Source organism: Equus caballus, chromosome 2 (assembly GCF_041296265.1).
Source record: "Equus caballus isolate H_3958 breed thoroughbred chromosome 2, TB-T2T, whole genome shotgun sequence".
Taxonomy (NCBI): Eukaryota; Metazoa; Chordata; class Mammalia; order Perissodactyla; family Equidae; genus Equus; species Equus caballus.
Window position 1 is genome coordinate 11779328 of NC_091685.1, and position 15394 is coordinate 11794721.

The following is a 15394-nucleotide window of genomic DNA, read 5'->3' on the forward strand; positions in this document are numbered from 1 at the left end:
GAGGGAGGAGGGGCTTCTTCAACCCCATCACACTGGCAGACTGTGTGGGGACTGGTCCTCCTGATACTGATTCAGGTTCATTTTGCCCGCCACATGAAATGCCAGTCACCAAGACGAGGTCGCAGCAGAGAAAGGGTTTATTCCCATGGAGGCCAGGCAAGGAAATGGGAAAACAAACCTAAAACGCACCTCCCCAACAATGGGTGTTAGGGATATTTATGGGATAAATGGGGCAGCGAAGTCTGAAGTGCGGGGATAGAGGATTGGAGGGAAGGAGACATGAAGTAATTGATGCTCTGCACAAGTGGAGTCAAGCTTCCTGACTCTCCGTAGGACACGTCTTCACAAAACGATGGCGTCAACACGATCTGAGGGTGGCCTCCTGATGTCAAAGAGTCGCCTATCGGTCATCCACCCAGGCCAAGTTGATGAGTCAGTGGTCTTAACAGGCCTGAACTGGACAAGGAGTCAACCCTCAGTTCCTGACACTTAAGCACCTGTTACCATGGTGACCCAAGCATCAGAGATGTTACGTGGAGGCTGGGCTTTAGTAATGCATTATCTAATTACTTTTGCAAACAGACAACTAACTGAGGATAGTTAAAGCTAGTTGGTCCCCACTTTCACGCCTGACCCTGGGCCCTGACCCTGTACCAGGCCCCTTTGCACTCCTCCACTGGCCTCTCTCAACCCCGCCCTGCTCTCTTGCTGGTCCTGCGCACAGGTCCTTCCCCTTCTCACCCCCTGCCTTTCCCAGCCAGAGCCCATGATGCCATAGACAGAGCTCCCTGCAGCCTCTGCCTGTGCTGTGATGCCACATTCTGCCTCCAGGAAAGGGCTTCTCCCCCAGCCAGTGCTGAAACTGAGAATGAAGGAGGAAAAATTTCCCCGGATTAGGTGAAACCGTGCCTGTACCCACAAGGTTGACATGAGGGACAAAGTAACCAAAGTTTCTGAGCTGATTTGCAGAACAGCAAGAGGACCACGGATAAGAAAGCAGCTTGCTGACAGCTCCCCGCTATGAAACGTTGCACAGGGCATTGAGAAGCTAGAATGACTCTTTGTAAACTTTAGACGTCACAGACTAAAAACCCACTGCATCCAACAGGTAGAACTCCCCTGAATTTGCACATGCGACCCATGAACAAACATGAAAGACAGTCCCGCCTGCACAGGGACTCTTCAAACTTCAGCCCCCAAGGCCACATGCTCCTCCACCCCTACCTAAAACCTCAAATAAAAACCCTTGCTTGTAGCTTTTTGGGGAGTTCAGGATTACAGCATTAGCTGCCCAATCTCCTCACTGAGTGCTTTGCAATAAAATTCCTACTTTTTTCCACTACACCTGGTGTCAGAGATTGGCTTGCTGTGCAACCAGTGAGCAAATCCATTTCAGGCTCAGTAACAGTGCCTGCAGGCAGGACCTCCCTCCAAGTCCCCTGCCGTCTAGGTCACTGGGCTAGTTCAACCCTGCCGTGAGAAGAAGGGTGGACACTCAGCGCTTGGCCGGGGTTGGGGCATGAGAGTAAGCCGGGAGAGTCCTGGACAGGAAGGTCGGCAGGTCCCTGGCATCAGGTGATGCAGAAGGGCTCGGCTGACCGTCTCAGAGAGTACAAGACAACGAGAACCCGGAATTCTGGGCGGCAGGCCATGGACACGAGCTCTAACCACAGGATTCCACAGGAGATAAAGACAGTGACCAAGAAGGGACCCTGCTGGCTCCAGGCAAGGGGAAAAACCCAGGCTGAGTTCACACGCATATGCACACCCCCCGACACACACATACAGACACTGCTGTGCAGCCATCCCTGTGTGTGCCCCTCTCGCATAACACTGCACACGCACACGTGCACGAAAACGCCTGGGATCATAGGAGGCAGCAGGGAGTGTTTGCAGAGCTGGGAGGACTAGCTCACCTGTCCCCAGCCTCTGTCCTCCTCTCACACAGGAAGCCTCCCCCTTCCCTCAGGCTTCAGAGCTCTCAGCTCTATTTCCCACCCACTCCTGCCCCCCCAGAGAGAGTCATTGCTCCCTACGGAGTCTTGGTCAAAAGAGGCCTGAGTCAGAAGGCCCCAGCTCAAGCTTCTGCCTGATGAGCATCTTGGCAGCTTCCTTCCCTTAATGTTGAAGTGGGATGATGGCCTCCTCCTGGCCTGACTCACAGGCCTCCCGATAATCCAAAGACATAGGGAAGTAGACACATCTTAGACTCTGGCACCACCCATGGGCCAGAGCCGGTTATGACCACTGGGCTCAGCTCCCAGGTGATGGCTATTGAAACCCTATCTTCGCTTGAGCAGAGAAAGGTCTGTCCAGGGTCACAACAGAGGCGAAAGTGGGTGGCATGGGGGACAGACTGGCTGGGGCCCCGGCATCCCAGTCTCAGGTGGGCAAGGAGGTGTGGGTCTGGAAAGGGCTTTGCAGGAGTGAGCAGGTGGCCCATGCCAACCTTCCAGGGCTGTGGCCTTCATCTGAGGGAGGAAGCATCAATAGCAGGAAGGATGTGTCTCCAGATGGTGCATCCCCAGGTAGCATAGAGACCTCCCAAGTCGCAGGGCCAGAATTCCCCTCTCCCGTCCCTCCCCCATTCTCCATGCCCTCCCTTCCACAGCTGTCTAATTCCTGGGTTGGAGCCCACTTAATGGCCTTGGGCCTGAGGCCTTAGAGGAGAGTCTGCCCCCAGCCATCAGGCAGCTGCTGCAGGGACTCCTGGGGAAGGGTCTCTGGTTCAGCATGGGCCCCACCTGAGGCCTCCCCAAAAGTCTTTCTTTACAGCTTCGGGCCTCACCTGCCTCAAGGCCTGATTCAAGCACCATCTCTTCCAGGAAGCCCCATCAAATGCCACTCTGCCACCTTCCCAGCCAAAGCCCAAATGCCCAGAGCACCAGGTGACTGTGACACAGATGCTGACGATGTGAGGAGTGCCACAGACACCTATCTCAGGAGGGCAGAAGACACACCCGTGAGACCATCTTCCATATTCCTCGACCTGGGTGGCGGTCACCTGGAGTTTGCTTGAGAAACTCATTGTTCTGGATGTTTTTGCTTTAGGCAATTTTTCCTTATTTTTGTTATATTCCAAGCACACACACAAAAGTGAAACAAAGAAACCCATCTCAGTGAAGGGACAAAGCCACCCCTCTGTCACATGGGGTGGGTAAGTGCTTGGTCATAACCATGAATCCTGAGGCACAGCTTCCATTGCAGTCACTGAGTCACTGAGGCTGGATGTAAGTTTCTGCTACATTTTAGAAAGACTGCCAATTATGGGAGATAAGTGAAGATTCTAGAAGCAAGTAGGTGCAAGCCCTAGACATACAGGCATGATAAGCATTTATAGACAACATGGCCCTGCCCTCGAGGTGATAGTCTACGCCAGCGCCTCCTCCCCTTCTAATCTACAAGCCCCCAGAAGGCAGAGAGCCACAGCTACTGCACAACCCAGCCTGGGGAGGGCAGTACCCAGGGACAGACCACAGCCTGGGCTGTCTGGGGCCCTACTCTCAGAAGAGCTGCTTCCCAGAGCCTGGGCTTAAGGTGGAGGTGGACGCTGTTCCTGGAGTGCAGGACCAGCTGGGGCATCACAACGGTGGCCATGAAGGGTCCAGGGCAAACTCATAGCAGAGAAAGCAGAGGTCCGTGACCACCTTCATCTCGTTCATGGCAAACTGCTGCCCAATGCAGCTCCTGCAGTGAGAGCTCAAAATGGCATCAGGGCTGTGTAAGGTCAGAACTAAAGAACTGTCCTTGTGTTGCTTCTGTGGGGCCCTGTCAGTTCTGCTCACTTGACACACAGAGCGCCACCTGCTGGAGGAAAGGTTCTCTGTCAACATCCAGCTCCTGTCTCCTCCACTAGACTGTAAGAGTCTGGAGGGCAAGGCCAGGTATTCGTCATCTTCTGCGTCCCTAGCACAGGAACAAACCCAGGATAGGGCTCAGGGAGTTTTGTGGAGTGAATGAATAAAGGCTCAAGTGAATGAATGAATGAATGAAGAAAGTTTAAGATTCTAGGGTACAAAGATTCTTCTCAGTCTTAGAAGTCTGGAGTTGGTCTTCAGGCCTTCCAGCATGTGACCCAACCTCCCTGCTAGGACATCTCTCCCCAGTACCATGGCCAGCCATACCTAGCACCTTCCCACCTCTGAGCCTGTGCTGCTGTGTGTCCTGGGACAAGGAACAGGTCATGTTTGCAGGAGAAAGAGGACAGCAATGGTTAAGAGCCCCTGCTGCCATCCAGTGAGCCCCATCCCAGAGGATGGCGTGCAGGCCCTCTGGGACCAGTTCTCAGTTGGGTGCGCACTCACCCGAGCCCTCAGGAGAGTGTCCAGAAAGTCCAGGTGTCGGTTCCGGATATTCTCCTGCTCTTTCTCATCCTGCAGGGCTGCCTTCCATTCCCTGATGACCTGGTCTGGGCCAGAGCACAGGGTGTCACTGGCTGGGGACCCATCCTCAGCTCTAAGGGGAACCAAGCTCTTGCAAAGGGACAGACCCTGGAGGGGCTGAGAGGAACTGGACTAGAAGCTGGGCTTTCTATGGGTGGGCCCTGAGGCAAAGGCCCACCTGTGTGGTCGTGGGCCACCTGGCAGGCCCGCAGGAAGCGGCGGCCATGGGAGGTAAGCCAGTAGATGAAGTCATTGTGGTACTGGAAGGACTCAATGCGCTGCTGTGTCAGCAGAGTGAGCTCACAGACCGCGTGGTAATAGCTACTGTCCCTGCACAGCCGAGAAAGGGAGGGTCTCTCAGACGCTGACCTCCAGCAGAGCCCGAGCAGCTCCATTCCAGAATCCTCCCCAACTGCAGCGCTTTCTGCCTTCCTCTCCCTGTCCTTAAGTCTCCCCACTAAAGACAGAATCTGTCTCGCCACCGTGTTCAAGGCCCTGCTCCCCCCGAGCTGGGGCTACCCAGGGCAGGACCCTATCTCCTCTGAGAAAAGGGCCCAGGAGTCTTGCCAAGTCTCCCCTCGGAGCTGGCCTGGGTGGAGAGTGTGGTCAGCCCCAAGAGCCCCCTGACCTGTGACTCAGGCCAGTGTCTGCCTTGCCAAAGGTGCACTTCATGAGCATGTCCAGCGCCACGTGGCCCACATCACAGAAGATGTCAAAGCTCTTATCCTCACAAGCCTTCTCCTCCCACTTGTCCTGGAGCAGAGAGATGGAAAGTAATGTGAGGGGCCTGCTGGACTGGGTGCCCCACCCCTGCCCTCCAGAACCCACAGCCTGTCCTCCTCCCATGCACCCCCACTCCTTGGCCTGGCCTCCATCCTGCCAGAAGGTGGGGGTGGGGGCGGGTAGGGGCTGCAGTTCAGAGGGCAGGACCAGAAGGCAGGCTTTGCACATGCACAAGGACACTTCCTCCCAGCCGGGGCAGCCTGCATAGACGGGAAGAGGAGGCCCGAGGGGTGGTGAGCTCCCCAGCACAGTCTGTGAGTAAGTCAGGCCTGCAGTCATGCTGGGGAGGAGTTGTTGCAAAGGGAGGATCCTAGCCCTGGTAACCTCTGGGATTATCAGCCCCAAGACCCTGAGCCTGCCCCCTGGTCCCAGCATCCCTTTTAGAGATGAGGCGCTAATGGTGTTGTTTTAGGCAGTTGAGGGGGACAGAGAATGAGGAGGAGACACTTTTCACATGTGAAAGGGCTTCCTAATATCCTCACACACAGGCAGCCCTCAAATCTGCTACAGTCGGAGCCTTCTTGGGGCCCCACGGAGGCCCTTTGGTCCGGGAGGGAGGGCTGGGTCTCCTGGTGGAGACGAGGGCCAGGGCTGCCTGGCCACTGGGACCTTCAGCACCTGGTCAGCACCTGCACTCAGCAGGTGGCAGGTGGAGAAGGCTCAGCACTGCTATGGCAGGCAGAACGGGGCCTTGAGGCCTCAGTGATTCTCCTCACTGTCCTCTCCCAGGGAAAGCCAGGTGGGGAGGGCCTGGCCAGCAGCCACAGCCTCCAGGAGCCTGGCAGGGTGCCCACGAGCATGGGTGGAGTCAGCGAACAGGGCCACAAAGGGCTTTAGCACATCATAATGGAAGTCAGGCGTGAGCAGCTTGAGGTGCTGGAACCACTTGGGTCCCTGAAGGACCAGCAGGCCTTTCCCTGGGGAAAGGATGGGAGCAGAGGGCTGGTCAGTCCACACAATCCTGCCCCACCCCTTGCTTCCTGGAGCCAAGCACACCCCACCCCAGACCTGGGCCAAGCGTTGACTCAGTTCCTGAGCTACCACATGGACATTGGCAAATACCAGGCCATTTCTGAGCCTCAATTTCCTTGTCTTTACTTTAGAAAAAATAATCACTCACACCCCTCCCCATTTTTCAGGCTCAGGTGTATCTCGGACAGAGCAGAAGTGCCAAGCCCTGGAGAAATACAGAGGTGTGGGGGTTGCCATCGTTCCCAGGAAACCTTTGTAGCTCCCAAGAGCAACCACCCCTCCAGCCCTGCCCACCATTCCTGGCACCAAGGCCCTTCAGATACTGTGTTAGAGCCAAGAAGCCAGAACTAAGCTGTATTCCAGGCCCTCTACATACTCTTAAGGTGGGGAACAGGGGCATTTAGGGGAAAGAGGGCAGCCAGCTCTGACATGGGGGTATGGTAGCCAGGTCCCTGTCCTAGGGAAGCCCACAGGCTGAGGGCAAACCCAGCCTTGACGGAGGCAAGTGAAAGTGGAGAAGATGCGAGAGCAAAGGGATTGAAGGTCTCCTTAAATGCCTCTCATACCCCCATTAGGGTTGGACCTCAAACTTGCCATGGCCTCCTTGTGGACTTAGCAAAGCCTCTCCCAAACCCCTCCTGGTCCCTCCACTTGTCCTCTCCATCACTCTGTCTCCTCTGTCGACTCCTCTCCCTGCTCTCCAACATTCACTGTTTGTTCATTCAGTGATCCCTGCTCTGTGCCAGGCTTTGTGCTGGACCCTGAAAGTACCCGGATGAATCAGAGCAGATCTCCATCCTCTAGGTCTAGTGAGGAAGATAAACTAGTAAACAGTAGATGACAACCCAAAGGGACAAGTAGTGAGATACAGAGCATGGGGCTGATGCTCAATCCTGGTTAGGCACCCCACCTCGCCTGTGGCAGGGAAGGCTCTGGTATCTGTTTTCCCCTCTAGACAGGAAGCTCCTTGAGAGCAGGGCCTGGGTCTGATTCATCTCCCAGACTCACCCTTTCCTTTGCTGAGTGTCTTCAGGATGCATGTAGGTTACCAGGCCATCCTGAGAGGGCCATTAGTTGAAGGGGCAAGAATAAGCCTGGGCAGTCCTCACCAGAGGTCCAGCTCATTCCCAGCATCAGTCATGGAGGAGAGGCAATTCCCTAGACTGCAAATTGGAAAGTGTACTCAGGAGGTGGAAGAAGTCATCACGCCCCTCTCTGAGCCTTCATCTCTGGGTTCCCAAACCTGGCTGCAGATCACAACTCTTGGGGAGGTTTTCAACTTTGGACTCCTAGTTCCAATATGGTAATTAGGATCTCCAGGGGCTCTGGTGGAGCAGATTTCTCAGAAGGACTCTGCTTCTCCCAGTTGATTCCAATGCAGGTGTCCCTTGCCCTGTGTTCAGAAACCTCTGGTCCACATCCCCATTATGGCAGGGAGCTAAGAGGTGTTCCCGACAATGGATGCTAAGGTGGGCCCCACCACGCTGAGATAACTGGGCAGAACAAGCCAGGATCTGAACCCAGGAGATGCCACGGCTCTCGAGCCAGCCCAGAGGCAAGACAGGGAGAACCCCACCTTTGTGGGCACCAACTGCTCAGACACTCGGGGAGGTCTCTGAGGTGACAGCACTCATCTCTGCCTTCACTTTCCTTTTTAGTCTTAAAAATCGAAATCTTTACACTGCGCAGAACAAAGAGGGTGCTGATTACCCTCTAAATGTGATTGCCTAGTTCTATCGAATTATTTAGGGTTTCTCACCAACACTCTCGCTGAGCCCTTAGCAGAGGTTTCTCTGAACCTTGGGCCTCAGAATGGTGGGAAGGAGTCTGTGGCCTGCATGGGCCCCAACTGTGAAATGCTCCCCATCGGAGGCCAGCTCAGAAGGCAGCAGTGAGGGGGAGATCAGTGGAAAGCTGAACGGGAACCACGCCTCCAGGACGTCATCCCCCTGCCCAAACATAGGGTCTCCCTCCACGGCCCCAGGGGATTAGGCCTGATTCTCTGAAAGAGACGAGGCTGTTCTCTTTCTCCACTCTACACTCCCCACAACATACCTCAAGGGCGTGCCAGAAGTGCCAGTGCGTGGGGGGCCCTGGGAAGCTGTCCATAGCCCTGGCCAGCTTTTGCCTCCGCATCAGGAGTCTAAGGAGCTTGAGGAAACCTAAGACCAAGATCAGTCCAGAAGCCCACAGGCCCAGGTGGGACAGACTCAAGGGGAGCAGGACAGGCACCATGGCTGGAGATGCACCTGCCCAGGCTCTAGTCTGCCTCCTGCTTCCCCTGGTTTCCTTTACACTCAGGACCCAGGCACCTGCCAGCTCCCATCCCCAGCCACGCCCTGCAGCCAGCAGCAGCCCAGGCTGGGCTGAGCTCCACAGGGCAGAGACAGCAGCCTCAAAAGTCACAGACAACAGAGGAGACAGAACTCAGCTGAAGAGAAACCAGGTGGTGGACTTCAAAGAAACCAGGCAATATGTGTCCGGCCTTGGCTCCTTGAAGGAGCACACAGAAGGCAATTCTTGGTGTGATCATCACCTAATAACGACTGCCTTTTCATCCAAGCCCCTTTATGTTTCAGGCACTTTTCTACACACAATGTCATTTGACCCAAAGAAGCAGGTCATAGGCACTCACTCTTTACATGCATTTTCCACACAATGAAACTAAGACTCAGCTTACCTCTGCTTTCTTACAAGAAGGCTTCCACTGTCCCCTGCATCCCAGCATGTGAGCCTCTTTTCCTTACGCCTTCTCAGATTCCTGTCGATCATCTCCACAGATTGTGACCCGACATGGCAGGGACCCATGGACTGATGTCTGCATTCCCAGGCAAGCTCAGGGCCAGGCAGAGAGGATGGGATTGAGTGACTGGGGCAGAGAAGCATCTAGAAGACTGTTCTGTGAGAACATCTGAGGCTGCTCAGCCTTGACAGAGAGGAGATTCAGGAAGGAATAGTCATTGTCCTTAAGTGCAGGGCTGTCAGGTCAGCCTGCAGATCTACCTAAGGAAGCGTTGTCTGACAGACCTGAGAACACCAGTACAGGCTCCCTGTGAGGGAGTGAGCTCCCTGGACTGGGATGAGGAGCAGAGACCTGAGAGGGAAACTGACTTTTCCCGGGGGCCACATGCTCATCACACAACACGGCTTTGTCAGGTGGATGTGCTGACCAGGCTCTCAGAGCCCTGGCCCTCCCCACCGTCCCACTCTCCCATCCCGCTCCTTCCTGACTCCCGGCTGTGCCCATAGAGCCAGGGGGAAGGAGGGCACGGGAACTCCTGGAAGGCTTTGAGCAGCCACTGTCTGCGCAGGTAGAGCTGGGCGGCCTTGAGCAGCAGCAGAACCAGGCTGAGCAGGGAGGCCACTTGCAGGAACCCAGAGACACTGCCCAGGGGTCTGGGGGGGCTCAGCCCAGAGACACTCATGGTGCAGAGGCTTCTGGAGTGCTGACTTCCCTGACCGTTGCGACCTCCCCTGAACAGCCCAGACCAAGTCAGTCAGGGGAAGATTGTCCCGCCCACCTGTGAGGAGGGCACAGGGTGAGGGCAGAGCTTAGACCTGGGCCACCACAGTTGATTAACTGTGGAGGATCAACCTTGGGAAACAGTGGGAGAATAGCTTTCTCAGCTGATGGTGATAATGGCCCAGTACATATCAAACTTCCAGTCATCAGTTTTCTACACAAATACTATGTGCACCTACTGTGTGCCAGGCAGGACAGTAGATGCTGGGACATAACTGCAAGCAAAACAGACACGAATTCTGACTTCAAGGAATCCACAGTCTAGTTTACTATATTCCAATAACATTCATTCAGTAGCACTTTTTTGTTACATGATCAAATGGAATTCTCAATTTGATATGCACATTCAGACCCTAATATCAGCCAAATCTTTTGATATTTACTTTTATGTCATATTTTAATACTAATTTTAGTTGCCACCAGCAACCTCTTTCAACTATTGGGTGAGAAAGAGTGGAAATTATGTCATTTCTGTTAACTGGATGACGGTGTAGATTAGCCGATGCTAGTCCAGCTGCCCTTCAAGGACTTTTTTATATTCACATTGGAGAGATTGGCTTCACAATAGCAATAGCAATAGCAATAGCAACAGCATGATTCATTCTCCATTCAAATACATGAGAATTTCAACAAATTTTTATACCTAATCTGAGTTATGGTGTTTTCTCACTAATAGTGCCCTGAACCTTAGGTCAGAAACAGGCTCCAGGATCTGGGAACACTGCCCATCCCACTTCCCTGCTCCTTCTCCTGAAGGAAGCCACCCCAGGAAGGAAGCAAGAGAGAGAGTAGTACTGAGCACTTCAGGTAGAGAGAGTGGAATGAGGAAATACCAGGAGAGGGAACAGAGAGGAAACTATTGGAATTATGGCACGGCCCCTGTAGAAGCTACCAGTGGGATCCCACCTCTTACGCTCACGATGGAAGCCAAACCCTTTGCCACCCAGGCCTGACACAAGCTGATTCCTGCAGGTCAACCTGGTGTCCTCTCCACACCTGCACTCTGCAGTGCATCCTCCTCTCCTGCTCTTCATGCCCAAGACAACATCTGCATCTCTGCTTGTGCTGTTCGCTCTGCCCGGAATGCTTCTTGGCGGCTCAAATGTCACTTCCTCTAGGAAATTTTCCATGGGCTGTCCTTGAAATCTGTCTCTCCCTACTTTATTCCCCAAGGTCCCCAGTGCTGGCCTCCACCATAGCTGTGATTAAACAGTTTTATAAGTATATAACAGAAAAGGGAAAAGTGCTAGTTTTAAAAGTCATCTGCAGTCTGAGCCAATTGGCTAAGGAAGAAGGTAGAATTGTTCTTGGGGAGAGAATGTTCTCTTGGTTAGAAAAAGACCATAAGAGGTAAATTTTGATGAAATTCCCCTGGCCATAGGTTAAATGTGAGCTCATGGGACAGAGAGAGTTTAAACTGCTGCGTAAGATGTTTATGACCCAGCACCCTGCTTTCGCTATTCACTGCTCTCCCCATCCCCTTGCCAATCCCCACTCAGGCAGCTAGGCCTGCAACTCTTTGCAAACAAAGTTAAATTATTTATTTGGGAATTCAAAAGCTAAGACCTTGAGTTGCAAAAACCCAGGCTTTTGAACTTCGAAAACCTAAGCCCTGAAGGATTTGTATAAACTCTGTAACATAAATAGTAGATTTGCAGAAATATACAATCAATTGGAGCCACTTTGCCACAGCTAAGACCAAAACTATATGAAACGAGGCAGCAAGGAGAGAGAAAAAGCCAGTGGTGAAGAAGAGATGACACTCTGAGGAGTCCCTGAGGAAGGTCCTTTTGTTACCTACACTGGGAACTCGGAGAGTGAAAAAGGATACATGCCCTTCCTGGGTCAAACCCAGGAAAGCAGGAGGCCCATGTGGCTCTGGAAAGGCAGTGAAAAAGGAGCTGCATGGTGCTTGTAGTCTGAGGAGTCTTAACAGCCTTACAGCATGGGAGCAAATGAGTGTTCTGTGCACCCTGCTAGGGATCAGCGGCCGCTGGGAGGGAGTTGGACCCGGAGAGATGTTGTGGTTGGAAATGAAGGAAGACATAGCGGCCATCCTTGTGAATTGACAAGAATGGTGAGACAGAACCATGTGTAGCTCAGGGCATGCCCCCAACACTCCAGCCTCACCAGTATTGGGATGACTCCTAGAACTTGACACACATCTGGCAGAAGGAGCAAGGAAAGCCTGAAGTGACTGAGAACATTTATGCCACCTAGAGGAAGGGTGTCAGAAAAATAAAATGTTTCAATGTAAAAGAAATAACATTTCATTTCATGCAGCCGTATATTTATGGACTAAGAATCTAATGGTTTTTGGGTCTGCATATCAAAACAAGAATTAATGCAGCTGAAGAGAGCGAGGAAGAATGAGGGTAGAGGGAGAAAGAGAGGCCCAAGATGATGGCAGAAAGCTTCAGCTCAAGGGTGAACAGGACCAGCAAAAATCCCCCATGGTTTGCAGTGCCTGTAAATTTCCACTAAAGTGAGTCTCATACTCAAATTTAATTTCTCACTTGTCCTGGTCTTTGCTGCAGCTACCCTCTGTGGCCCCAAAATCTTCAATATCATCCACACTAGCCTTGCATTAGTGATGCTTTGTGAGGATGAAGGAGGAGGAGCAGTGGTGTGTGTGGAACCAAGTAGCAAAGAAAGAGGACAAGCACTGCCAGGACCTAGAGTGGTGGCAGTCAGATGGTGGCTGGGGCTGGAGTCATCTCAAAGGCTTCCTTGCTCCTGTGCCACTCAAGTGTTACCTGGGACCTCAGCTGAGGCTGTTGGCCAGAACACCTGCACATGGACTCTCCGTGTGGTCTGGGCTTCCTCACAGCATGGCACCAGGGTTCCAAAAGCAAGCATCCAGAGAGAAAGCCTGACAGAAGCTCTACTGTCTTTTATGATCCAGTTTCAGGAATCAATCAAGCAGCATCACCTCCACCTCATTCTGTTCATGAGAAACAGATCAGAGAGGCCAGCCCATACTCAAGGGGATGGGAATTAGACTCCAACTCTTGATAGGAAGAGTATCAACAAATTTGCAGACGTGTTTAAAATGACCACAAAGATCAAGAAGTCACTAGGAGAAACAGAAGCCACTGGGAATCTCTGAAAATACTGACTGTGAGGGTCATGCTAGTTTTCCCATCATGTGTGGAAATGGGTCCCAGATGATTCCATTTGAGTAGCACAGGGCGGGGTAACCTCAGAGGCTAAAAGACTTCGGGGGATCCCAGGTCAGTGATGCCAGTTCACCTGTCTGACATCCACGGTAGATAGTAAACTAAGTACTCTCTGCCCTGGGCATTGGGCAGCCCAAGGTTAGGGGCCAAGAATGAACCCTTGGAGGACTGCCCCCAGGAATTCTCAGGCTGAAGGCTCATAGGCCATCTGCTGCCAAAGCTGGTGTAGATGGTGACCCCATGATACCTGAGGAATCAGAACTAACTGGTCGCTCCTCAGGCCCATGGAAAAGTCTTGGCCCATCTCTCAAATTGCCTGCATTGGTAAGGGTTGTTCTAGAATAGCAGCCCCTATGATCTCTCTGCTAAATCCTGAATCCCCAGCATATACTGCTCCCAAAGACAGCTGGAGGGGCCCCAGAATGTAAGATGGGCCCTGCTATGTTGGAGGGAAAACCACTAGGGCTTCCCAAGGTGACCCAGAACCAGTAGCCTCGGTGCTCAAACCTCTCCAAGGAAAGAGGGACCCCAAGAGATCTTTCCAAAACCCCTGGCGACTCAAGGAGTTACCCCCCCACCCCGTCCTTCCTCCTACCCACCCACTCATTACTCTCTGGGGAAGCAGTAAAGAATAGTGATCAAGAGGACAGTATCAGGAGTTAGATCTGAGTTCAAATCTAAGCTCTGCCTTTTTCTGGCTATGTGGCCTTTAGTAAGTGGCTTAACCTCTCTGAGTCTGAGTTTCCTCATTTAAAGATGTAGATAATAATTGTACCATCTTGAAGTGTTATTGGAAGAATTAAATAAAATTGTTTATGTAAAATGCATAGCACAGTGCTCAATAGATGGTTATGATTATTCCCAAACATTCACTGTAGGTCAAGACTTAAGTAACACGGATTCAGAGATGAATCAATCTACGTCCTCAAAGAATTCTCAGGCTAGTAAAGAGACAGACAAGTGACCAGACAGTGATAATACAGTTCTGTCAGTGCCATGACTGAGGGAAGCACAGGGCCTGACAGCACAAAGGGGAAACTTCAGCCCTAATAAGTAAAAAAGACATTCAGGTATAAATGATTGGAAAGTGAGAAATAAAGCTGACATTATGTATAGATAATAGGATTGTCCACATAAAATGAAACAAAACAAAAAGTCCACAGACAAATTATTAGAATTATTAAGCAAGGCAGTTGGATGTAAGGTCACTATACAAAGGCCATTACATTTCTACACAGCAGCGATGAGCAATTGACATAGAAAACGTAATATTTAAAAGATGCCATCTCTAATAGAAACAAAATTATAGAGTACTTAGGCATGACTGAAACTAAAAGTTGTGTAAGATCTATATGAAAATAATTATAATACATTATTGAGAGGTACTTCCTCAACCAAGTGATCAAATCTAATATCACCAATCATTAGACAAATGACATTGCATGCCCTCAGATGTGAAACACAGGGATAGACATCTTAGTGACATAATATTCCTTCCAAAAATGTTTAACCTGTATCTAACCATGAAGAAACAATCATACAAGGATTGCTGGTGGGAGTACATATTGGTACAACCATTTTGAATCTAAATTAAATGATATTTTTGCAAAACAACTGGCCTGTACTTTCAAAAATATAGTGAAGGACAAAATTCACATAGGTCAATGACAGGCTGAGAACTGTTCTAGATGAAAAAAGATAAAAGAGACAAGACAACTAAATACAGTGTGAAATCTTTAATTTGATCCTGATTTTTAAAAAATCAACTATGAAGGACATTAAGGGGACAATTGGAGAATTTTTAATATGGACTGCATATCAGAGAATAATAATGTATCAGTGTTAAATTTCCTGAATGTTATAATTATGTCGTACTCACACAGAATAAAGTCTGCGTACTTGGGAATTATGTGTAGGACTATTTGGGGGTAAAATTTCATCATTTGAGAGTACATTACTCTCAAGTGGTTCAGAATACAAGAACATATTAATACTTACATAAATATAGAGAGCTAAGGCTAATTTTGCAAGGGTATGTGGATGTTGATTTACTACTCTTGTGGGTATTCTATATAGCCTTGACATTGTTCCAAAATAAAAAGTTGGGAAAAAACCTTACTGAAAGATATTAAAGAAGATCTAAACAAATTGAGACAATAACTATCCCATGTTTCTAAATAGAAGTACTTAATATGATTAATTTTAGATTCAATGCAATGTCAATCAAAATCCCCACAGGGCTTTTTCTAAATTAAACCTGACAAGCTGGTTGTAAATTAATATGGAAGAGGGAAAGGCCAAGAATATCCTAGACATTTCTGAGGAAGGAAAGAAAGAGAAAGGACCTACCGTACTAGTTATCAAAATGTATTACGAAATCATGGTAATTAAGACAGCATGATGGTACAGATTGGCCAATATGGATAAGAATAGACAGTCCCAAAACAGACCTATCATATAATATGACAGAAATGAAAACGGTGAAATTGGATCCATATTTTATCCCATATGCAAAAATTCATTCAAGATGGACTAAGGACCAAAATAGAAAAGAT

General features: G+C 50.6%; 1 protein-coding gene across 1 annotated transcript in view; it reads right to left on the reverse strand.

The window, feature by feature from the left end:
- Positions 1–9562, reverse strand: part of LOC102148233 (cytochrome P450 4B1-like) — a 72715-nt gene extending 63153 nt beyond the window's left edge. Inside the window, exons 1-5 of the mRNA XM_070247352.1 lie at positions 9337–9562; positions 5934–6082; positions 5011–5135; positions 4561–4712; positions 4305–4408 (exon numbers count right to left, since the gene is read on the reverse strand). Coding sequence (XP_070103453.1) covers positions 4305–4408; positions 4561–4712; positions 5011–5135; positions 5934–6082; positions 9337–9562 — 756 coding nt within the window. The remainder of the gene's footprint in view (positions 1–4304; positions 4409–4560; positions 4713–5010; positions 5136–5933; positions 6083–9336) is intronic.
- Positions 9563–15394: the final 5832 nt, after the last annotated feature.